The 25,964-nt window shown below is 43.4% G+C and overlaps 1 protein-coding gene across 1 annotated transcript in view; it reads right to left on the bottom strand.

The window, feature by feature from the left end:
* LOC306934163 (uncharacterized protein) overlaps positions 1-25,964 on the bottom strand; it is a gene marked incomplete at its 3' end in the record, with an annotated part of 363,058 nt that overhangs the window by 92,778 nt on the left and 244,316 nt on the right. Inside the window, exon 3 of the mRNA XM_079516681.1 lies at positions 6,100-6,285. Coding sequence (XP_079372807.1) covers positions 6,100-6,285 — 186 coding nt within the window. The remainder of the gene's footprint in view (positions 1-6,099; positions 6,286-25,964) is intronic.

The raw sequence follows: 25,964 nt of genomic DNA on the forward strand, positions 1-25,964 counted from the left end.
GCGCATGCTGCACACAGTGCACATATGCAGCGCAACTCCACTCGCACAAGTCGCAGACAGGGCATTCACTTTGGTACACAGCTGCGGTAGATTTAAAAGCTGCTTCCTACCTTGTCAGAGGGTGTTGCACTTGGGTCCAATTGTATTCCATTGGCTGTCGTGTTGGTTCAGTCCAACCAAGAACCCCCCTCTAACGTTTGGTATAAAACAGATCCATTCCACAGGTGGTAGGTAAAAGTTAAGCATGGCACAGCCACAGGCAGATATTCCCCCAGGCCAGGATGGGCCGGAATCTCCACCACCGTCACCAACACCAGCTCCAGCTTCGCCAACGTTATATCCGCCGGCTAAGCGTCTACGGTCAAATGTTTGGCAGTACTTTGGCTATCCGAAAAAGACTGACGGATCCATTGCAGACAACGGGGAGCCAACATGCAAGCTGTGCGGGAAGAAAGTTGTTGCACGACAAGCAAATACATCAAACATGTAAAGCCATCTCCATGACTGGCATAAAGCTGAATATGCTAAGCTGAGAGCCAAGGTAAATAAATACTCCAGTCCGTTGTAGCCTATTGTGTCTTGTTATTGTATCTTCTTTTTCAAAATAGCGACACACAGTGACTGTCTGTCGCACTCGCAAGCATTCCGCGTAGAACGGTGTTGTTCAAAACAGCAGATATACAAGCTATCGCCACGTTGCGTCGCAATGCTTTCTGTACTTGTAGATCCGTTTTTTTCGCATGACAGTGACGTCATGAGGAAGAAACTCTTTGCGTCGTTGTCGTTGACTGCGTTGCGTTCACACGGGCACATGTAAAAGATGCAGTCTACTATTCATTGGCAATGGAAGCCAGCGCCCAGCAACATGAAGATGCAAAGACTCAATGATGCATGTAGCTGCTCCCATTCGTCTTTGCGTCTGTCTGTGTGACTGATTGTTGTGAAAGTGAATGCAACATTAGACTATTCAATTCATATTGTATAATATTATTACAAAACAAACGGGCATCTACTATATATATATACTTTAGTTACTGAAATATAAATTATAAACATTTAAAATCAATTTACTATTACATTAATTTCATAGGCTTATAAAATATATATACTTTAAATTAGTGACTGAAATATGAATTAATAAACATTTAAAATCACTTATTAATCAATTAATTTAATAGGCTAATATATATATACACTTTAGTGACTGAAATATAAATAAACATTTAAAATCACTTTACTATTCATTTCATAGGCTAATATAATATATGGGAAAGATCTATCTATTCTGTTTGGATTTATTTGAAGCATAATATGCTGCAGTGACACTTAAGCATACATCAAATATAAGTTATATTACTTTACATAAAGTTTGCACTTCAATGTTTTGATCTTGTATGAAAATGGTTATTTTATTATACTAATCAACTCCACTGTGTTGTTTTTTTTCTATTAGGACGTGGAGGACAAATCAGCTAAGAGTTCAAGTCTGAACCAGACCCCACTCAAAGACTCCTTTGCCAAAGGTGTGAAGTGGGATCCAACATCAAGGCAGGCAAAGGAACTCACTAAAGCAGTGGCCTATTTTATAGGTAAAGATATGATGCCTTTCCAATTGGTAGAAAAACCTGGATTCCTACATCTGATGAAGAAAGCTGCCCCACAGTACACTGTACCAGGCAGAACTTACTTTGGTGATACAGAGCTAAAAAAAATGTACAAGGAATTGCGAGTCACTGTGCAAGAGAAAGTGTCAGATGGGGTGTGGTTTTCAGGGACCACTGACCTGTGGACCAGCAGCTCTGGAGGCGGTGAACCATACATCAGTTTTACCGTCCATTATCTCTCCTCAGAATGGCAGCTGATGTCTCACTGCTTAGAAACCTTGTTTTTTCCTGAAGATCACACGCATAGCAACATCATGGAGATGGTACAGGGTCTGTTCCAGGAATGGAACATAAAAATGGAAGCTATTGTCGCCTTCACCACAGATAATGGGTCCAACGTGAAGAAGGCATTTGAAGAGAGCCCATGGGAGTGGTTGAGCTGCTTTGGCCATAACCTCAACCTGGCTATTAACAAGTCCATCAAAATTGGTGAAGTAGAGGATGCAATCAAGTCCTGCAGACGTGTGGTGGAAGGCTTTTCACGAAGTTGGAAAAAGAAACGGGATCTCAAGGAAAAGAAGAAAGACCTGAATTTTGAGAATGACCATGCTCTCATCCATGATGTTGTAACCAGGTGGGGCTCCACCTTCCAAATGGTATCAAGATTCCTGGAGCTGAAGGAGGCTGTCGGCGGTGTTCTTTTGTCTCACGCACACAGGAACTCGCGTAAGCTCATGCCCAGTGTTGAAGACATCACTACAATGGAGGACATGTGCCAGGTCCTTGGACCCCTTAACGCCTTCACAGATGCCCTTGCCATCAGCTCTGAAACCTGTCATCGAGCAGATCAAAAAAGAGATTCTTAAAGATGAACCGACTGATTCTGATCTCATCACAGATATGAAGATGGTAATCAGAGCTGACTTGGGAGGACGGTATTCCGAAAAACAGCTGCGGCTGATTGATCTCTGTTGTTTCCTCGATCCACGATTCCAGGCTGGTTTCTCTGCCAATGTTGATGAGACAAAAAGGATCATCACTCATGAGGCCATGAAGCTCATACCTCCCCCAGCAGCACCATCAGCAGGTATATTTCAGTGCCAAAAACATATTCCCATAACACATACACATAATAAAATCAAGTACATTTTTATTCTACTTTTCAAACAATGTATTAATGGTTGTGAATTTGTGATTATGACATCCCCATCACCACACGCACACGAGCAAGCCAAGATGACATCCCAGGCCCAGCAGACCAGAGGGGCCCAGAGGAGAAGGTGGAGCTGGAAATTAACCTGTACCTGGCCCTGCCATGCCTCAAAACAGATGACGATCCACTGGTGTGGTGGCATGCCAATCAAAGGCAGTTTCCACTCCTAGCTACAGTAGCAAGGAAATACTTGTGCATCCCTGCCACAAGTGTGCCCTCTGAGAGGGCATTTAGCACCACTGGGCACATCCTCTCTCCCCAAAGGTCACGACTGTTGGTAGAAAAGGTCAACATGCTGGCCTTCCTTCACCACAACCTGCCCTAACCAAATGTTTTCATGTTTTGTTTTGTTGTTGAGCGCCTAACAGTATTGTTACAGTTCTTTAGTAGCCTTTACAGGGCTCAGTCTCTCAGGTGGTTTAAGTGTTTTTATTTAAAGTGTTTTTATTTAAAGTGTTTTATTTAAAGTGTTTAGTAACTTTAGTTCTGTATTAGCCTTAACCTTTACAGGGCTCTGGAAAACCTCCAAGTGTTACTCTGTTCTTTACATGGCTCTCAGGGTCAAGTGTTACTGTTAAATGTTAATGTACAGTAGATTTATTATGGCCTGTAGGCTCCCAGCCGTCCCAGGCCAGCCCCAGGTTTAAAATGTTTTTATTTATGTTCAGCCTCCTGAGTCTGACTGTGCTTATCTTTAATCCTCTGTCCAGTCCAACTGTTGGTTGGTTACCTGTCAAAAGATTCCATTTTAGATGGACAGTGAGTTAAATAAATCTCTGGTGGTTTACTGTAGTAAGAGTTTCTGAAATTCTGCCACACACACACACTTTGCTTAAATAAAGCAATATTCTTTCTTCTAAGAATGATACTTGTCGTTTTCATTTATTTTTGGGCACTGGTATACTTTTTCTTTGCTTTTTTCGATTTTTTTTTTTCAGATTTTTTTTTCTTAATACCGTGAAATACCGAGGTATAGATTTCCAATACCGTACCGTACTGTAAAATCTCATACCGTGGCATGCCTAAGTACAGTACAGTACAGTACAGCACAAGTACAGCCCAAGTACAGTACAGTAAAGTACTCAGCCTGAACAAAAATCTATTTTTTAAATAAAAAAATCGGTATCGTAAAAAATATGCTATATCGTGAGTATATCGTTATCGTGATAAAAAAAATTCTATATCGTGATATGAGATTTTGTCATATCGCCCAGCCCTAATTCATAGTCAAGGTTTCGGTGAAGGTGACCACTGAAAACTACAACATGACTTCACGCCGCAGTCTCTGTTTTTACTAAATACCGTTTCGGTGGTCACCTCTTCACCGAAAACTGGACTATGAATAGGCCTCAACTCTTCACAACCCAAAATAGTGAGCGGTTATTTTCCAGGACTCTGTCGTCAACGCTGTCAGCTGCTCTAGTGCAATGAATGTCACTTGTCGTGTGTGTGGTTTTGTTTACTCCCCTGACTTCCTGCTTGTGCATAGCGTGTGCAGAGTTGACGCCTTGACGGCCAAGGTGATGAGGGGAAAGGCTTCCGTGAGCCTATGGCACTTCTCGAATCATCTTGGTCGTCCTCTCTGTGCACTATGCGCAAGCAGGACGTAAAAAACGCACACACGGCGAGAGACGTGCACTACACTAGAGCAGCACAGAGATGGAGACACACACTGAGTTCCCTCTACATCTGGAAAACATCTGATCTTTTTGAGTGGTGCAACAACTCCTATAGACAGCTATGTGTGTCCCTGGCTGGCTGGCTGTGTCCAAGCACGAAAATGGCGTTTGGTTGGTTTTCACCATGGATCAAGCTGGAATGACCCAGAGTGAGCGAGTGAGCGAGTGGCCGAGATTTTGGGTATTGGAATTTGGCACAAATGATCTTTTTGAGTGGTGCAACGCCTCCTATAGACAGCTATGTGTTTCCCTGGATGGCTGTGTCCGAGCACGAAAATGGTGTTTGCTTGCTTTTCACCACGGGTCAAGCTGGAATGACCCAGAGTGAGCAAGTGGGAGTGAGCGAGTGGCCGAGATTTTGGGTATTGGAATTTGGCTTTAGGGTTCAGCATTGGTGAACTATGACCCGGCAGTGATAGGCACTAGCCAATGGGAGGACAGATACACCCTGTGTTCACTCCACTAGGCGGGGTTTCATTCAGTGATCCAGCAGCACTAGAAATGCAAGGGAGACGATCCAGAGCAAAAACAACACATGCACTCGGATTTCAATAAATGTAAACCTCTTTATTTGTGGTGAATGGCCTGAATACCTAGCACTGTTTACCACATCCGGATAGCTTAGGTTAAAACAAAACAAAATAAAAAAAATCAACAGGAAGTTATGCACAACTTTCACTCAAGGTCTCATAGGACACTGGAAACAGGTGGATACAGGGGGATTATACTAATGGCTATGCCCTCTGGTTCAGCTAAATATTTCCCCTTGCTGTATGAGTCATCATGTGTCTTTTTAGAGTACTCAAGTCACCAAAGGCTTTGCTACAAACTTTACAAGTGAAGGGCTTTTCTCCGGTATGAGTTCTCATGTGTATTTTTAGAGTACTCAACACAGCAAAGGCTTTGCTACAAACTTTACAAGTGAAGGGCTTTTCTCCGGTATGAGTTCTCATGTGTGTTTTTAGATAACCGTTATCACTAAAGCCTTTGCTACAAACTTTACAAGTGTAGGGTTTTTCTCCGGTATGAGTTCTCATGTGTCTTTTTAGATTACTCAACTCACTAAAGGCTTTGCTACAAACTTTACAAGTGAAGGGCTTTTCTCTGGTATGAGTTCTCATGTGTTTTTTTAGATCACCATTGTCACGAAAGCCTTTGCTACAAACTGAACAAGAGAAGAGCTTTTTTCCTGCATGAGTCAACATGTGTGTTTTTAGATTTCCCTCATGATTACAAATTTTGCAACACACTACACAACTAAAACTTGTCTTCCCTGTGTGACTCTGCATGGAGTGAGTTTCTTTCGATGGTTTCAGGTCCCGGGACATCTTGTTGCTCAAAGACAATCTATGTCCTTCCACATGTTGTGTCTTGTGTGACTTCAGTGCGTTTAAAGGTGACTGATCTACACTGTCTTCAGTGAAGTCAGATTCACTGGGCTCCCACTCATCACTGTCTTCAGTGATGTCAGATTCAGAACAGTATGAAGAAAGGAGCTGCTCATCACTAGCTGGTTGTGATGTTCCACAGTCCTCTACATCAGCTTGTGTTTTCATGTGTTCAGCTGAGGTGCTGGCTACAGGCTCTGTGTCTCTGTTCTCACCATCATCATGTTCACTTTTAACTGCTAATAATGTCAGCATTGGCCTCTCAACCTCTTCTGGTCTTTGAAGTAGCTCCTCCTGCTCCTCTTTAATGTTTGGAGGCTCTGGTTCCTCCTGGACCAGACTGGAGCTACTCTCCTCTTCAGAGGGAACCGCCTCTTTACACACAGGTCGGTGCAGGGAGTCTAGGGAAAAGACACAATGAGAAACGGTAAAGGTTTGATTTTATTTTTGTATTTATTCATGCAGTGTTTCCTCTGTTACATGAAAAGCTAGTGCACACACATCCACTGTAGTGCTCAGGTGCAGTTCTCAACAATGGCAAATAAAGTATTCACAACGGTTAAAAAAGCTCGGCTGTTTTTATTGCACTCTAAATTCCCTAATGAATGATGGAAACACTGATGGACCAGATTACTGATGTTTACAGATAAAGTGCAAATTACAGGAGAATCGTTCACTTGCGGATACAAGCACCAAAATTGGCACACATACTCTTTTCATAAAACCATCTGGCCAAATATAATTTCAAGATGGCGGTCATTTTTCATTGACTATACAGTAATATAGCATTTTGCAATAAAATCACATAGACTTGTCCTATTTGAATGATCTTGGTGTCAAATCATAATTTTTTCACTATGTAGAATCCAAATTTGTACGCATAAACTTACTCACTGGCTTCCTTGTACCATATATCAGTCCCGGAATCCTAATATTCTGCTAAATTAGAGGTTTGTGTTATGTCTGACTTGGGTATTATGGATGGTAGTGTATATCTTAGTATTGTTAGAGGTTTAGTATGTGTGTGTGTGTGTGTGTGTGCGTGTGTGAGTGGGGGGGGGGGGGGGGGGGGATTAATGTAGTATCTCATGTCACCTCTTTTGGCCTGTCTCTCTGACATCAAAGCCTGGATGACACAGAATTTCCTTCAACTAAACCAGTCCAAAACAGAGATAATTTTATTCGGCCCCCCTACTTCAACTCTCCTATTACACTCACAACTTGGTTCCCTTTCCTCAAATGTTACACCTGCAGCCCGCAATCTCGGTGTGTTTTTTGACTCAGACTTAACTTTTAATAAACAGGTAACAACAGTCGTACAATCATGCTACTTCCAACTAAGAAATATCGCAAAAATCAAGCCTTTCCTGTCACCTCCGGACCTCGAGATAGTCATACATGCCCTCATTTCATCACGCCTCGACTACTGCAATTCCCTCTACTCCGGCCTTATTAAGAAAACCACATCCCGCCTACAGTTAATCCAAAATTCTGCTGCCCGACTGCTTACCAACACTAAGAAACGAGACCATATCACACCAGTACTTGCCACTCTGCACTGGCTGCCTGTGAGCGCCAGATGCGATTTCAAAATTCTACTCCTTACATATAAAGCCCTAAATGGGCTGGCCCCTACCTACATCTTCAAAATGCTGTCCCCACCTAGATCGGAACGCATCCTCAGATCATCGGAGAGGGCCCTACTTGAGGTCCCTAGGACGAACCTAGTCACCAGAGGTGATCGGGCTTTTGCCGCCCGGGCGCCCAAATTGTGGAATGCTCTACCGGTGCATGTAAGGCTAGCACCATCTGTGCCTGTGTTCAAGTCACTTTTAAAGACTCACCTGTACAAATAATGTTTTTTACCCTTTCTATAGGAGACTGTACATTTTTAAACTGTTGATAGTCTTTTTTCCCTTTGTGTTTCTCGCTTTTAAACTTGTACCTTGTACTGTACAGCACTTTGGAGCATTGCTCTGAAAGGTGCTATATAAATAAAGTTCATTATCATTATCATTATCTCAACAGAGCGGATGTCAATGTACAGCCAGGGCACACTAGTGGCACCACTGCTGTGAAATTCAGCATGGGGTTCAGTATCAGCTGAGTAATTAGTTTGGTGTAGCTAAATAATGACTTCAGTGTCCCAAATGTTGTCTAATAAGCCAGTATGATGTATGATGTTCAGTTAGACAGCCTTGCTGAATTGACAGGGTATACCAGCGAGGGAGAGCTGAGCCAAGAGTAAGGGGGCTATACATGGACTTACCAAGATGGTGTACAGATCACACGGGACTTAAATGATACTGGATGAACGATCGGCGAGGTGTAGATCATATATTTTATTGTCAAACCTAGTCATATCCCATACCTTATTGCGCATGATGGCGGTAAGGATGTTTTTATTTCATTGCTTTAGGTCCTGCTCAGCCCTGCTCACCTTGTTTGCACTGGTAGCACTTAATAATAACCTTAATCTTTACTCTGTATGCCACAAAAGAGTAACGAAAATAAAACAACTTTTGGCATTAAACAACTTGCCTTATTTAAGATAAGCATCCTAGACTCAGTGAGTCGTTACACCCCTCTGCCTTGATTCACTGAATACAGATAATGATCATACAGTGATACCTTTATTACCATTCACCAAGATGGCAAATATAGATACAGGACCGCCTAAATTCAATACTGACTGGAGCAAGTGTTGTCTTTGCCAAGAGAATAGTAAAGAGCTCTCATCACAACATGCACAACAATCACAACAACATGATGGCTACACTACGATTGCAACTAATATTCGCCTCTTTCACACAATGAATTAGATGCCTATTAAACTGGATCCAGACAGACTTGATGATGGTGGTGACAACACGAAACTGGAACAAGTGAGAATCACAAAACGAAAAGCAGAGAGTGCTCAGCCACTGGAATGCCAGACCAAGCCGAGTAGAACCAGCATTAAAAGCCAAACATGTTTCATATGTGACAAAGAGACCACATCCTCTGAACTTACAAGAAAAGCTATGAAGATGAATCTCAATAAGAGTTAATGAATGTGGCCAAACTTTAAATGACGCAAAACTTCTTGCAAGACTCAGCGGTGGAGATGTTATTGCACAGGTGCTCCAATACCATGCTGCATGCTTGGCAGACCTCTACAATAGAGAGAGGTCGTACCTCAGAGCCACAAAGAGACTGGAAAAGGAACATGCAACCGTAGAGGATGCCCACCCACAGGCATTCTCAGAGCTAGTCACATATCTAGTGGAGACCGCCAGATCTGGTGAGGGTGCTTCAGTCTTCCGACTTGCAGACATAGTTCATCTGTACGCCCAGCACCTGGAACAGCTGGGTGTTGATGCACCTGCTGTCAACTCAACAAGACTGAAGGAAAAAACTGCTGTAAGAAATACTTGAGTTGCAGGGACTTGTTGTCCAGCATATGTCTTCGCAAGATGTTAGCTGCTTTGCTAAGGATAATAGCTTCACTATAATAGTAGAGGCTTCTGACAAGGTAAAGTCTACATATTCTGGAAAGCCAGAAGAACATCCCTTCCCTGTGGCTTCTTTGTCACATATGAAACATGTTTGGCTTTTAATGCTTTTAATGCTTGCATGGCTTCCGCCGCAATCGGTGTATGAATGTGTGTGTGAATGGGTGTGTGAATGGGTGAATGTAATGCACAATCTATGTAAAGCGCCTTGGATAAAGGCGCTATATAAATGCACCATTTACCAATGCTGGTTCTACTCAGCTTGGTCTGGCATTCCAGTGGCTGAGCACTCTCTGCTTTTCGTTTAGTGATTCTCACTCGTTCCAGTTTTGTGTTGTTGAATATAATGTGACAAACTTTCGTGATATTGCGCATTGTTCCTCCTCAGAGTTTATTCAATGCCACCACCATCATCAAGTCTGTCTGGATCCAGTTTAATAGTCATCTCATTCATTGTGTGAAAGAGGCGAATATTAGTTGCAATCATAGTGTAGCCATCATGTTGTTGTGCATGTTGTGATGAGAGCTCTTTACTATTATTCTCTTGGCAAAGAGCATGAAAAGAGCAATCCCTAAGGAGTATGTGTGCCAATTTTGGTGCTTGTATCCACAAGTGAACTGTTATTACTGTTATCTGCCCCGCTATGGTACATTCAGATTGATCCAGGAGTCAACACATCGATGCAAATCACATTGTTAATGTTAAAACCAATTCATCGGATCATCTTCACATCCGACACACTTTCACCCCTGATGATAGCTCCACAAGAGATCAGAATAAAATACACATTTCTGCCATAATCCTTAGACTTACCCCTTCAGACTCCATCTTAGTCATAGCACATGACTAGTCTTTACGACCATGCAGTCTTATGCAGAGGTTAAAATGTAATTTAGATAGCATGTTATTTAGACAGATGCTGGGTTCATTTGTTGACAGATGTTCAATGTACAGATTATTTATTGTGTGATATTATAGTGATATTATAGTGTTTAGAGTAAGTTTAGTGTTTAGTAAGTTGCTCTGGATAAAGAGCATCTGCTAAATGCCTAAATAGTAAAGTGTAAAGAGCTTGAAACTTACTGAGATATATGTGGTCTTCAGGTTCCTGTTTAAGGTGGTCTTCAGGTTCCTGTATAAGGTGGTCTTCATGTTCCTTTTTAGGGTGGTCTTCAGGTTCCTGTTTAATATAAACAGTGGTGTCTGGAGGACTGATCTTCACCTGCAGACTGGACTCCACACACTGGTCTGGAATGAAGGAATACAATGAGGACTTTGATGTGACCTGGATAAGGACTTTATGATGGGACACGAATAATGGCTTAAATTAGGGATGTTAAACGGCTCATCTTTGGCGAGTCGACGTGTCGTGGCCATTTACAGACGTGTCGATAATTTTTTCTCTCAGTTGACAGGAGAGCGCAACTGTGCATTGACTGCATTCCTTTAAGCGACACATGTTCTGCAGCTGCACACATCATGTTTACAATTTGCAGCAGTAGGATGGGACTCTTCACTAGCCTCACGTAGTCAGACTAATATGCCTGTAAGAGCCATTATGACTCCCTGGCCGTCGGCAACCACGTAGTGCCAAATAATTGGACTTGGGCAGTACATTAAGTTTAAAACAGCCTCAGTCGTCGTTACAACTGTGATTTGTTTTATTGGAAAACAAATCAAACCAGCAGGGTTCGTTTGGACAAGCACAGGCTGTGGCGTGGCTGTGGCGTGTTGGTATTGGAGTGTGGGCAGATGGACACGGCAGCAGCTGCGTGCAGCGATCTTCTCTGCGTTCTGCTGTTTGGAGATCAGATGATCGTTACAACCTGTCCCGGACAGAGCTATAGGAGTTCTTACCGGGGATATCAGCACAGCGATCTTCTGAAAGCTGCTCCTGCTGCCATTGGAGGTGATCGATTGGCGATTGCCCCCCGGCCGGAGCCATAGGGGCGCTTACTGGGGAATCAGCAGCAGTCGGCACAACAGATCTTCTGGACCGGATCGGACCGCGCACGGCGGAACTAGATCTTCAACGCTGACCATTATATGCGGTATGTTCAGCGGTGCAGTGCCGACACAAATGAATCAACGCCACACTAAGTTTTCATTTAGAATAATGCTATCTCTCCTACACTACAACAATTCCTCCATCATCCTGTTTGTGTCGTGGGCAATGGGCATGCATTGGAGCGCCAGCCCAGCTTTGTGTGTGCCCCATAGGGATGATTTGATTGGCTGGGCAATGTACGTATTGAGGATAAGAAGTGAGGACACCAATTTTGTCCGGAATGTGATGATAAGAGCACCCCTTACTTCACACAAGTGTTCTTGTCTGTTTTTACACCTTTTGATCAAATCAATTTGTTGTGAGAAAAAAAATAAGAAATCACACCCGTGTGAAGTGAGGGGCGCCCTTATCATCATACATCACATTCTGTGCTCAACCAATCAAATCATCACTAATGTTATTCCGACCAATCACTTTTTGGGCCCTCACTTTTATCTTCAATATGTATTTTCCTCAGCCAAGCAAATCATCGCTATGGGGTGATCAGCCAATCACAAGCCAATGTTTGTGTTCACACAAACACAGGAGGGGTTAGCGCTCCTCAGAAAATAGATACATGTAATGTTCCTTTTTTATGACCAAAATAAACTACTACTACTACACAATATGCACATCATAAAGATCATAATGTAGTTTACTTACTTCACTTTTGTTAGATTAAAACTAAGGGTGATTTAAAACAGTTGCAAAACACATGAGAATCGTCTACCACACACACACACACACACACACACGTCGCGGGTGGCGGAAGGCGGAGCCGTTTGAGACAGCGCGTCTGTGAGAGGACTGAGGAGGAAGCTAAGCGTCTGAATCGTTTGTAGCGGGACAGTTCATTTGAGATTCAATTAGGTGTGAATGTGTGGTTGGATAGTTCAAGTCTAAAGATTATATTAGTGTGGTGGAAAAGTAAATTTGGGGGGATAAGGGTACCGACCGTCGACCTTTACAGGTCCGGAGCGGTGCCCGTACATTTTCTTTAATTTTACTTTTTATGTACTCTCTCTACCTTTCTTTTCTATTCTTTACATTTAGTGAATAAGGATGACGAGGGGTAAAGCTAAAGGGGGGAAGAAAGGGGAAGCTAAGGAAAAGGATAGAGGGAGGGGGGGTGATGGGGTGGAAGGCAGGGGGAAAGAGGGGCTTGCTAAAGAAAGCAATAAGAGACCTAGGACAATCAGCTCTAACAGTAATGATACTGAAGACATGCAGAGTGATTCTAGTGGGGAAGAGGAAACTGAGAAAGTGCTTAATCTGGTAGTAAGGTTTGCAGAGGAGGGAGGAGTGGGAAAAATGAACCCAATGCAGCTTACAAAGGAGTTGGCAGGACAATGTGGGGAGGTAAAGTTTGTAAGGGTGTTACGAGATGGCAACTTGCTAATAGGATGTGCAGATGAGCTCCAGTTGGCCCTGGCAAAACAACTCAAAACGGTTGGGAAGAATAGAGTGGTGAGGGTGGTTCAAGTTGGAGAGCAGAGTGCTAAACGGTGTAAAGGAGTAATAACGGGAGTTGCTTTGGATATTGAGGAGCCTGAGGGTTAGATATAGTAAGTATTAAGAGGATGACGAAGGGACCTGATAGGGTAGCAAGTGAAACTGTGTTGTTGGAGTTTGGAGGGGAAAAAATTCCAGATCGGGTTTTCATGGGCTTCATGTGCTTCTACGTGAGAGCGTTTGTTCCCAAGCCGATGAGGTGCTTTAAGTGTCAAACTTTTGGGCACATTGCCAAGTTTTGTAAAGAAAGGAGGAGGTTCCCGCGATGTACAGGGGATCACGATTATGAGGAGTGTGCAGTCAGAGCTAAACTAAAGTGCTGCAGTTGTGGGGGCGTGCATAGTGTCACTTATGGAGGGTGTGCTACAATGAGGAGGGAAGTGGAGGTACAGAAGGTTAAAGTACTGGATAAACTGACATATGCAGATGCAGTGAAGGTGGTTCGCCAGAGGGACGTCAGTGAGATACAGAGAGGAGGGGCAGCGGGGGGAGGTGGTAGGATAGTTCCTAGGGAATCGTCCAGGTTAGAGCCACCAGACCAAGATAAAGTGTGGGTGGATAAGAAACAACTGGTTATCTTTGTAGCTACAGCAATAAATTCAACAAGGTCCTCCGCGTCCAAGACAACAAATATTCAGGTGAGAGTAAAGGCAGCAGAAGAACATTTGGACATGGTGGGGCTAAAATGGGAGGAGATATAATCTAAGATGAGAAGTCTAGGTAGCAGCCAGGAGCCAGCAAGGAAACATCATACACATGTTAATTCTTCAGTGGAATGCTAGGAGCATGGTGGCAAGGAGTTCAAACACTATTTAAGAGAGTTGAAAGAAAAGCCGGATGTTGTATGTCTACAAGAAACATTTCTGAAACCAATTCTAGATTTTGTGGTATATGGTTATGTAGTGATAAGAAGAGATAGGACTGAAGTTGAGGGGACATGTGGTGGAGGATGTGCAATTTTAGTTAAACAGGATATTGCGTATAGGGTGATAGAAAAAGGTTCAGAGCATGAGTATATAGTGGTGGAAGTGTGGGAGGAGGGGGAAGAGGTGGTCGTAATAAATTATTACAACCCATGCAAAAAGTTAGAGCTAGATAGGTTAGCAAGAATCAAAAGGGATAGACAGGCGATTTTAATGCCCATAATACACTGTGGGGGGGGGGGGGGGGGGGGGAACACACTGATGCAAATGGCAAGGTAATTGAAGAATTAATGGAGGAGAGGGATTTAGTATGTTTGAATGATGGGAGGGGGACTAGAATAGATGTTAGAACAGGAAATGAGTCAGCATTGGACTTAACTCTAGTTTCAGTTAATTTGGCAGGAATAAGTAAGTGGGAGGTACTGACGGGCACATCACTAGGCAGTGACCATTATTTAGTATTATGTTCAGTGGGAGGAAGAATGGTAGGGAATGCTGGGAATGGGATTCAGAAGTGTGTGTATGGTAAGGCTAAGTGGGACAAATTCAAAAGGGTTAGTGAGGATATAATGGAGTCAGTTGAGTTGGTGGGGGATGTAGATGCAATAAATAACAGGGTCACGTCAGCAATCATTTCAGCAGCTAGTCAAGCTATCCCAAGGAGTAATAAGAGGAGAAACAGAAAATTTGTTCCGTGGTGGACAGAGGAGTGTTCCAAGGCAGTAAAAGCCCGGAATAAAGCATTCAAAGTAGTAAAAAGACATCATAACTTGTGTAGTCTGATAGACTATAAGAGAGCTCAGGCAAAGGTGAGGAGAGTGGTTAGGAAAGCAAAGAGGGCAAGTTGGAGACAGTTCTGCAGTGAGATAGGGAGAACAACACCAGTGGGTGATGTGTGGGGCATGATAAGGAAGATGGGAGGAGATAAAAGGGAGTGGGATTACCCAGTAATTACACTAGAGGAGCAAACGGCAACCTGTGATAAAGACAAGGCTGAGCTAATGGCAAAATCATTTGCAAAGGTTCATAGTGTAGAAAACTTGAATTGAATATGAGTCAGTATCCAGGAGTGCTAATTAGGAGGATAGGTGAAGGGCAGGCGATGGATGATAGGTTCACTATGGCAGAGCTTGAGAGAGCAATTAAAAGAGCTAAGCCCTCAGCCCCTGGGGAAGATCAGGTAAGCTATGTTATGCTAAAAAAGTTAGGGGAAGGGGGAATGTCTAAATTGTTGGGACTGTACAATAGAGTATGGGAGGAGGGTAGGTTGCCATGTGTTTGGAGGGAAGCGGTGGTGATTCCTATTAGGAAGCCAGGTAAGGACCCAGGTAAACCTTCTAGCTATAGGCCGATAGCTTTGACATCAAATGTATGTAAACTTATGGAAAGAATGGTAACAGACAGATTGATGTATGAACTTGAGAAGAGGAATGTTGGCTAGTTGCCAAAGTGGATTCAGGAAAGGGAGAAACACGATGGATGCAGTGGTTAGGCTAGAAAATGAGATCAGGAAAGCACAAGCTAACAAAGAGTCAGTAGTAGTGGTGTTTTTTGATATAGAAAAAGCTTATGATATGATGTGGAAGGAAGGACTGTTAATAAAGTTGCACAAGATGGGAGTTGGTGGTAGGGTCTTTAACTGGATTAAGAGTTTCTTGTTTGACAGGAAGATTCAAGTGCGAATTGGGTCTGATATGTCTGATAAGTATCTGGTAGGGAATGGTACTCCTCAAGGAAGTGCAATTAGTCCATTAATGTTTATTATTATGATTAATGACGTATTCTCAAAGGTGCCAGCAGATATAGGGAGGTCACTGTTTGCAGATGATGGGGCTTTGTGGAAAAGAGGTAGAAATTTGAAACATATAATCGGGAAAGTACAGGTAGCAATTGATGAGGTGACTGAGTGGGGGTTTGACTGGGGGTGTAGATTCTCAGTGGAAAAAACACAGACTGTATTCTTCACCAGGAAAATAATTGAGGAGGGGATGAAACTAAGGATGTATGGGATAGAGTTAGAAAGAGTTGGAGCTTTTAAATACCTGGGAGTTGTTTTTGATTCCTGGTTAACATGGGCAGATCATATCAGGAGAATAGGAGATAAATGTAAGAAAGTAATTCATGTAATGAGATGTTTGTCGGGGAGGGATTGGGGAGCTAGCTGTTCATCACTGAGAACAATATATGTGGCCATGATTAGGTCAGTGATATAATATGGAAGTATAGTTTATGGATCAGCAGCTGTTTCTCAGTTAAAAAAGTTGGATGTCATGCAGGCTCAGGCGTTAAGGGTGTGCAGTGGGGCTTTTAAATCTCCACCAGTGTCTGCCCTACAGGTAGAACTGGGGGAATTGCCTTTGGAACTGAGACGGAATCAGTTAATGTTGAACTATTGGGCTAATTTACAAGGTCATAGGGATTCCCACCCCACAAAAGCAGTGCTGCAGGAGTGCTGGGACTATGGGAAGTGTAAGAGGGATCATTTTGGTCGGGTAGGGAATAAAATAGCAAAAGAGTTTGGAGTGGTTGACATGAAAATATGTCCAACAGTGGTCTATCCGGAGGTGCCGCCATGGAGGTTGGTGTGGCCAGAGGTAGATTGGTTTGTGCTAGAGATAAAGAGGAAAGAGAGAGGAGAGGCTGACCTGGTTGGTGTATTTAACCAGCACGTGCTGAATGAGTATAGTGAATTTGTTCAAATATATACAGACAGATCTAAACAACCTGAGACAGGAGTGACGGGGTTTGGCGTGGCAGTTCCATCAAAGGGAATAGGAATCAATAGAAGGACAACTGATAGGCTAGGGGTGTACACAGTGGAAATGTTGGGGGTGCTGGTGGCATTAAAATGGGTGGAAGCAGCAAGAATGGCTAGGGTTGTAATTTGTACTGATTCGGCAGCAGTCCTAGCAAGTCTGAGCTCATCCTCTTCAAGTTGCCGTCAAGGTCTATTATATCAAGTTCTACAGGTAATTACTAAGTTGGTGCAAAAGGGTGGTCAGATCAAATTATTATGGGTACCAGCGCATGTAGGGGTGATCGGGAATGAGAAAGCAGATAAGTTGGCTAAGAAGGCTTTAGAGAAAGGGGTGGTAGAAATGTATGTAAGCATTAGCAAGGCAGAAGTTAAGTGTATAATTTGGGAGAAAGTTAATCTAATGTGGCAGGAACAGTGGGATAGTGAGGTGAAAGGGAGACATTTATATAATGCTCAAAAGAGTGTCAAAGTTAAAAGAGTGGGAAGTGGACAGAGAAGAGAAGAAGTAGTTTTAACTAGATTAAGGTTAGGGCACAGTGGACTAAATAATACATTGGCATTAATAGGGAAACATCAGTCTGGGTTATGTGAGGAGTGTCAGGAACAGGAGACCGTTGAACATCTTTTGAAATGCAGAGGTTATGGGCCAGTGTTTGACAGGATATAGTTTAGGTAAAGGGGTGTGAGAGAATGAGTGAGTGTGTATATGTGGGTATATGGGTTGGGACTCGGGAGAGGAGATAGAGGGAAAAGGATTCATAGTACGGTTGATCCAAGAAGATGGATCACTAGATGGCGGTAATGCACCATAATTTGGTTGCCAACTGCCGTAAAACTACAAAAAGAAGAAGAAGACACACACACACACAAAGTTTACTAACCTGCTCTGTGTAGTCTGATGTGTGGCTGTAGCATCACGTCCAGCAGTTTGTTCTGTTTCTCCAGTAGAGTTTCTAGTGTCTCCATCTCTCTCTGGAATAGGTTGTACATGAACTCTCCCACCGCGCTGAGGCGCTCCAACACAAACACTCTGACATTAAGCGTCACACTACAAACATCAACACCACGCTGTTTGTCCAAAACACACAATATCTCCTCTCCCACCGACGTCATGTGCCCATTTATCTTCAGCCGTACAGACTCCATTTGACTAATTTTACCTCCTTTGGGAGACATTTTCACTAACTGTAATATACTAATACGTGTAAACCTCTCGGTTACAATTGTAATATAGTAATAATGTGTAAAATGTCTTTCTTACGTCGAGGATCACAAACAAAAAGGCTCCAGAACCTTCCGCCTCGCCATTACGGCAGAAATAAACAACACGCATTTACTTCCGGGTCAACGTGTCACGAGCATGCGCAGCAAGGATGCAGGCGCTCCTGCCTGTCGCCACCTGGTGGATGAGGTGTGTAACTGTTACTGGATGGTGATTGATGATTGAAATTCTTTATAGGATTAATAACCCCTTTCGTTTTCGAGGAGATCCTAGACACAATACACTGTATACACTTTAACCCTAACCCTAACCCTAACCCTGCGCCCCCTTCTGGGCATTTTAGAGAAAAACCAAGGTCTGTTATGGCTTCGCAGTGGCCTACTTAGGGGGGGTAGACAAAGTTTCGGAGCGATCTATTTTTTTCGTTAACATGGGGTTTATAGGGCCGACAAAGGGGGGCGCTGTTGCCGCGGGGGATGTCCGATATCAACGGGACCAACAGATTACGACTCAGTGCGCAATTACGCAATTTTCGATGCATCATACTTGTTTGTCGGACTTTCAGAGGCTAACCGGCCTAACCGGCCAGTGTCCGGTTATCTTACGAACCCCTATTACCTAACCCCTAACCCTAACCCTAACCCTAACCCTAACCCTAACCCTAACCTAACCCCCTAACCCTAACCCTAACCCTAACCCTAACCCTAACCCTAACCCCTAACCCCTAACCCTAACCCCTAACCCCTAACCCTAACCCTAACCCCTAACCCTAACCCTAACCCTAACCCTATTTTGCTAAAACGCTGTTTCCCTTCCCTACCTAGTATTAGGATTCATTTGATCATCCCTTCTCCCCTCAATTAATTAATATTGTATTTTGACGGTTCATTTTCCAGATCCCATATCTGCCACATTATATAGATTATGTAAACTGAATTATCCCATCTTTGGACAATCTAAATTTCCTTCCATTAGGATTCATTATCCCACCTCATCATATTTTTATTATTTTAGATTTGATTCATATTTTACCTCTGAATTTGGAATATCCCTCCATTGTAAACATTTAACCTTTATTATCCCCGAACCACCCCTTGACCTTACATTGAGATATTTAGTAATAGGGACCCCTTCCCCTTCCATTTAATTTTGTTATGTTGAGTTTGGCTTGACTAGGCATATATATCCTCCCCTGAATAGACTTGATTCTATATTTGGCCTTTTATGGTACTAATGGACTCGCCAGGAAGCGACACGACATCATCAATTACCCTGTCCCCCCCTCTCCAAGCTCTGCTTGGTATAAGAACTGTTAGGTGCATCTCCGGCCGTTTTCTCCCGTTTGAATCACAGAGATCAAGTATCTGTCACTGAGAAAGTATAGGCTGATATTGTCACCTGTGGGTCACCTGTTATGTCACCCATCCTGGGGGCGGGGCGAAGATTCGGCTCCGACAACGAGCAAAGAAGAACCATCCAGTGTCTGCTCTGATGAGCCACAATGAACATTGTCAAACTCTGACACTTTCGTCGGCGTGGAACGCTGCAACATTGCTGAGTTCCATGGGAACCCCGAAGACCTCGAGAGAGAAAAGTCATTCTGTCTCTCTCCCACAGTACCATCTAAATAAGGAGTGATTGTTTGCCTAGTCTGAAGTCAAAACTATTTTTTATTTTTCATTGTTCCTGTTTCCATTCTGGTTCTATTCCCCTCCTGATCCTTAGTATAGAGTTAATTTTATTTCCCATCTCCCAATTGACCCTTATATTATTTTAATTTAATTCCCTGAAGATTGATTATTGATTATTGATCACATTTGACACTTCATCCACAAAACGTGATGGAGTTGATAGATAATTTTGAGTTATGGTAGATCTGTTACTTTGGTATTTTTGTGGACTTGTGTCAAAGTTCCCTTTGGCCCAGACCGTGTTCTCCTTATCCTATTTATGTCATGTCACCATCCACAGGCCTAATCATCTCAGACCTATATTATCCTTTATATTATTATATCATATATATTATGGATTTCCTGAAGCCACCTTCAGATTTTATATCTTAGTCAGTCTCCATACTGTCTGCCTGTAGCCACAAAAGTCACCATACTGTAGTGTGCTGTTTTGATTTTAGTTTACATGCAGCTGCTTCGATATCAGTGTGGCCTTTGGGCCTAGTGAGAGAGAGCATTTCTCTCTGTTAAGAGTTCACCGCTAGCAGGGAAAGAAATGTTATCTTCAGGTTGCCATAGCAACGCCAGCCTCAGTGCTTTCCCGGTCTATGGCCCTCCATGACGGAACTAAGGAAGCTGTCCCGATATCAGTCTCATCATCCATGTGCTGGTCCAATGAGCGCTTGACAACCAGTGCCAGCGTGGCATAGTGGAAATTAACTGTCTATTCAGCCAATGAATGTGTATCAACAATTGACGTATTCTACAGTATTAATGCCTGTGAAATGAATTGTTCGGGAGAGACTACCCTGTGCCTTTTGGTGGTACAGGGGAGAGTTATTTGGCTGTATGTGAGTATCATTCTGTCTCTCAGATCTGGAAAATGAATTAACTAAACCACAATGTTCTGACTCGACAATCATTCTTCTGGTGGACTCATCTTTTTAATTGGGTACTTAAGGTATTTTTCTAAAAGAGTATTTCCTGCTTAAAGTAATCCTGTTAAAGCTAATTGTTAACTTGGTCATCTAAAAGGTTTGGAAACCATTTTTTACCATTGTGGTGCTGAGTATTTATGTGTACTCTTTGAGTACTTTCTCAAAAGTATTTTTATAGTTATAGCTCTGTGTAGCTCAATAATTCAGATATACAGTCCTTTATATCTTTGGTGAATCATTAATTGTCCCTTCTGCATTTTATATGCAACTAATTGGCCTTCCCTTATCTGTTATCTTGACAATTTATGTATCAAATTGGTCTTCGAGCCTTATAATTGGTTTTATCTTAATTATAAAGCTATCAGGACCCCCCACTCGCTCCACCCAGATTCCACCCGCTCACAACGCCTCGCAGTGTGAGGCTATTTTCACAATTCTTTCTTACATTAATAACTTGACCAATGTTTGACTAGTTTTTTTTAGCATAGTTTGTTGATTATGTTTGATGCAGTAATTGGTCTTTAGTTTAACTGTAGGTAGGTCCACCCGCTCCAGAGACCACATCACTCCAGTCCTCCGTGACCTCCACTGGCTCCCCATCAAACACAGAATTGAATTCAAACTACTCCTCACCACCTACAAGTCGCTGCACAACCTGGCTCCCCCCTACCTCTCTGCCCTCCTCCAGCCACATACGCACCATCCCGCTCCCTCAGGTCCAGCGACGCCGGCCTCCTTGTGATCCCCAAGAAGATCAGGCTCAAAACCTGGGGCGACAGGGCCTTCTCTGTGGCCCCACCCCTACCCTCTGGAATGCCCTCCCCAAACAGATCCGGGATGCCCCCTCACTCCCCACCTTCAAAACCGCACTGAAAACCCACCTGTTCAGAATAGCATTCCCGAGCTGATGTGTTTTTACATGTACTGTTCTTATTGGTTTTACTCTTATTTTACTTGTTTTCTAATAAAGTTGTCATCTTCTCGCGTCAAGGGCTTCTGCCACAAATACGGGGATTGGTGGGGATTAAGACTCACCCGTGGCTCCCGCGTGAGGTTAGGGTTAGTAATGTCCGACATACGTGGCCGGTTACTTTTTCGCTGCCATCTATACGTTTATAAACGTACCTAGGCTAACGGTACCTACTGTTGCCATCTACGCGTATGTTCGTAGACAACCGTATACTCCATATATGGAAGCAGCGTTCGATTATTTACCTTTTAGCATGGCTCTGGGTTGTATGGAGAGCCTCCGTCCCCACCAGCTATGGGATTTTTAAATTCAGCTCCGTTGAGCCTCCATTATAACAGCATTTTCAAAGCGCTGTATCTCAAAAGTTTCGAGCGCTGTCCATGGTGCGCCGCCGCGCACCCGACGATCGTAAATCAATTTGTGAGTTTGTACCGCATCGATGAGCAAATGTAACTGGTTGTAATGCTAGCTAAGGGGTCTGAGCTAATGCGAGTGGTGATGTGCTTATAACAAAGGCCCCCACCTTCCTGAATAACCCGGAAAGGAAACAAGGATCGCAGCATTAGAGCAGACGGGTGGCAGTCCTTACGTGTGCTTATGCTGCCCCCTGCTGGCAGCTAAAATGTTAAGACTCACCCATGACCAGACAGTGGTCTTGTGGTTAGAGTGTCCGCCCTGAAACTGGGAGGTCGGGGGTTCAATCCCCGGCCGGGACATCACACCAAAGACTGTAAAAATGGGACCCAATGCCTCCCTGCTTGGCACTCAGCATCAATGGGTTGGATTGGGAGGGGTCAAATCAACTAATGATTCCCGAATGCGGCACGGCTGCGGCTCACCGCTCCAAGAGATGGGTCAAATGCGGAGAACAAATTGCACTGCGGTAACGTGTGTGACTAATCGTACGACTTTGACTTTGACTACTGGGTTGGGCTGCTGGATGCTGTCTGGCAGATATAGTTGGCGGATGATTTGTCCCGCATGTGATGCGATGATGATGATGATGATGATGATGATGATGGTTGTGGTGGTGGGCCGAGATTCCACCCTCCAGCCTCGCTCGCTGCTGACAGTGGCTTATGGTTTGTCAGGGGATCGTCAGTCCATCATCTCCCATGCAGTCGGCTACTCTCTCTCTCTCACACACATTGATCGGAGCAACAAAACAAATGGTCGCCTCTGACCGCGGGAACACAATGCTTCATCCTGCCCCATCCATTAACCCCTCTATCGCACCAATGCATGCATGTGCACGCACAAGCGCACGCACGCACGCACGCAAGATGGAGAGGTCTGATCTCCCACTGATATATGGGAAGAGGAGAGAGAGACAGAGAGAGAGACAACAAGAGAGAGAGAGAGAGAGAGAGATGTAGTGGAGTAGAAATGATTATTAGTATTGAAAAAGAGACTCAAGTACCTCAGAATTATTCAGTATAGTGCTTGGTTAACCCCTTTTGGACGGAATTAATTTCTAATGAAATAAAAGTTATTTGTGTTTCTGCCTCAATCAGATGCTATATTAAGTTGATATACTCAATTTGAATTTAGCACAAACAATAGATATAAATGTAGGCATGTGTCAAATTTGGCACAGTAGGCTATTAGGGTTATTACACTATTTACACTATTACACTATTATACTAATTACACCAGGGTTCCCCAATACATTTTCCAATGTACATTTGGCCAAGGGTTTATTTTTTCATTAATCAATTAAGCTTAGAATAGAGAGTATGCGCGTGACATCATCATCAAACCAGGAAGTTATGCAGGAATGCCTACTGAGTGGCAAAAAACTACTTTCTGGACAGCCCATACATCCAAACAGAAAAGTCCTATCTGATTGCATTAAACAACATTAAACAATGTTCAACTCACTTTGCCTGTTGCTTTGCCACTCGATTTGCCACTCGATGTGCCATTCATTTTAAGCATGCGCATACCCTCTATCGATGTAGAACAGTGGTTCTCAACCAGCGGTCCGGGGACCACCAGTGGTCCTTGAGGGGGTTCCAGGTGGTCCCCAGAAAGCCTGCAGTTTCTATCTTGGATTCCCCATTGATGGTGTAGACCTGGTGGACATGTTTCTGAACTGCCCATAGCCCACAGAGTAGAATTCGTTTTTTTGCATTTTATCATGAACATTAGTGATGGCCAATTATATGAAGATAGGTTCAAAAGTGGTGAAGTGGTCTTTTAAATTACTAATTAATTAAAGTACATCTGCTATGTTTGAAGATTTTTGTAAAAAAATAAAAAATAAAGGGCCTTTGTGTGTGTCACCCAAGTCTATGGACTTGTTATGTTTGTCTTATTCTTTCCCCCCACGCTGTCCACCGTTTTGGTGTCCTGCTTCTCGATGTTTCTTAGAAAGGGGAGGTTTTTGTCCTAACCGTAGCGTCTATATAGGCTAAGGACAGTGGGTGATGTGATTCATTTCCTTTGTTACTGTAAGGGTAAACTGCATGGGAACAAGCCCTTCGAGCCTGTAAAAGCGATTAAGGGCTATACAAATAAAGTCGAGTCCAGTCAATCTCCCCAGCGGGGAAAAAAGAAAACGTCTCACCACTGAAAACTAAACCGACGTGGTGCCAATTATCACATTTGCTAATCGCCCGGCTTCCTCTGGCTTTGGCAGTCTATACACAGTATTATGTATATATAAGACCCGACTGATAAAGGTAAGGTTGGGTATTTTAAGCAGCAAGTGTTACAGGACAGAAGTCAAACTAGGAAATATCGTTTTGCGTTGGGAAAACAGAATACGGCCACAGCTGGCCCGTTGAGAAGTCGCTGGTTTTTCGTTAAGCCAAACCGCAAAATGGGGAGCTAGGGAGTCTCTCTCTCTCTCTCTCTCTCTCTCTCTCTCTCTCTCTCTCTCTCTCTCTCTCTCTCTCAGCCCCGATTTGGTAATTAGAGCTGACTACCTCCTGCTACTGTAATTAACAAAGTCTACTGTACAGCAGAGGTTCCCAAACCGGGGGGGATCACCAGATGCTTGGCTTAACACTTTGAGGACTTTAAATTATGACATATACCGAGGCTGCCGGGATTGTTTAATTACCTTTGGAGGATACACCGAAGTATTTGCGCCTTTGATCCATGAAAATCCGCTTGAAAACACTCCAAATGTTGGTTTTTGAGCCGACAAAAAAAGCCACTAACCTGTTTCGGGTCATATACAAAGAGCAAAGGGAGCTAAGATTGTCCCTACACCCTCGTTCACTTCACGCATTGAACTCAGTTTCCCAGAAGCCCTTGCGGTTGGTTGATTTCCGGTTACGTCATCATAACGCGTCCGCCTCGTCACCAGCCAGCACCACTAGAAAGAGTAAAAACATTGTGAAAATAGACGATCAAGTACAAGCTCACGCCTCCTCTGTGACCTTGACCCTGACCAAGCCTGTCCCGTCTCTGCACCATGTATGCTGTCACAGTCACCCATCAAGTATATATATGAGTGCATGCCGGAGAGATCAAAGGTCAAACGAGGTCATGACCTCATGGGTGCCCTCATTAGACTGGTGCGGTGATGTAGTGCGTGCGTGCGTGCGTACGTGCGTGTGTGCGTGCGTGCGTGTTCTGAACTTGCAGCTATTTTCCACTACTTTAGATTGTTTTTCAAAATGATAAAAAACAGAACATGTGAATGGTTTAAACTTAAAGTGGTTAAAGCGACACTATATATAACTTTCCTCTTCTACTCTGGATTTGAACACAGTTTCCTGCCCAAGTACTGACATTTATACCATTGAGCTAATAGAGCCTGCCTGCTTGCTCAGGGGATAAATGGAATCTTGATTTAATTCACATTTTCATGATTTTTCAAAAATAGCAGATCTGTATATCTACCATACAGATTGTAGTAATCTTGTCTTAACATACTCCACCATATAGATTGTATAAATTATATTGTATTAACAAACGCTGCTTTAAGTGTACAACAATTTACAATTTGCAATTTATTTAGGCATTTAGCAGACGCTCTTAATCCTGAGCGATTTATACAGTATATCAAACGAGGACAAAACAAGGCAATACATGAAATGCACAGAAATAGTCATCTAGGATGATTCATAAGTAAACTAAGAACTACGATCATCAGTCTAATAGCAGAATCTCGAACAGTTTTGTTGGACATACAAGGTTTCCACACAGGACAGCGATGACATGCACAGAAGCAGAGGGAGGTCGAGCATAAGACACACACAGAGAGAGAGAGAGAGAGAGAGAGAGATAGCAAGCATAAGACAGAGAGACAGAGAGAGAGAGAGAGGTCAAGCATAAGACAGAGGTCACAAGCAGGGATCACAACACTCCCACACTGCAGTAGCCAAGACACCGCGTCCCACAAAAAAAACCCACATACCAAAAAGCTCTTCACACCCAATATTTTCAGCACCCAGTGCCCGCCCGGCCGGGCCGAGACATCATCCCCTTTAAACCAACGTACAGGGGGAGCGGGGGGGGGGGGGGGGGGTTTAAGACGCCGCCATCAGACGCCGTCTGACCGTTTTGACGAGGTGCAGACTGGACCCGAGG

The sequence above is a fragment of the Electrona antarctica genome, assembly GCF_951216825.1.
Source record: "Electrona antarctica genome assembly, chromosome: 2".
Classification (NCBI taxonomy): Eukaryota; Metazoa; Chordata; class Actinopteri; order Myctophiformes; family Myctophidae; genus Electrona; species Electrona antarctica.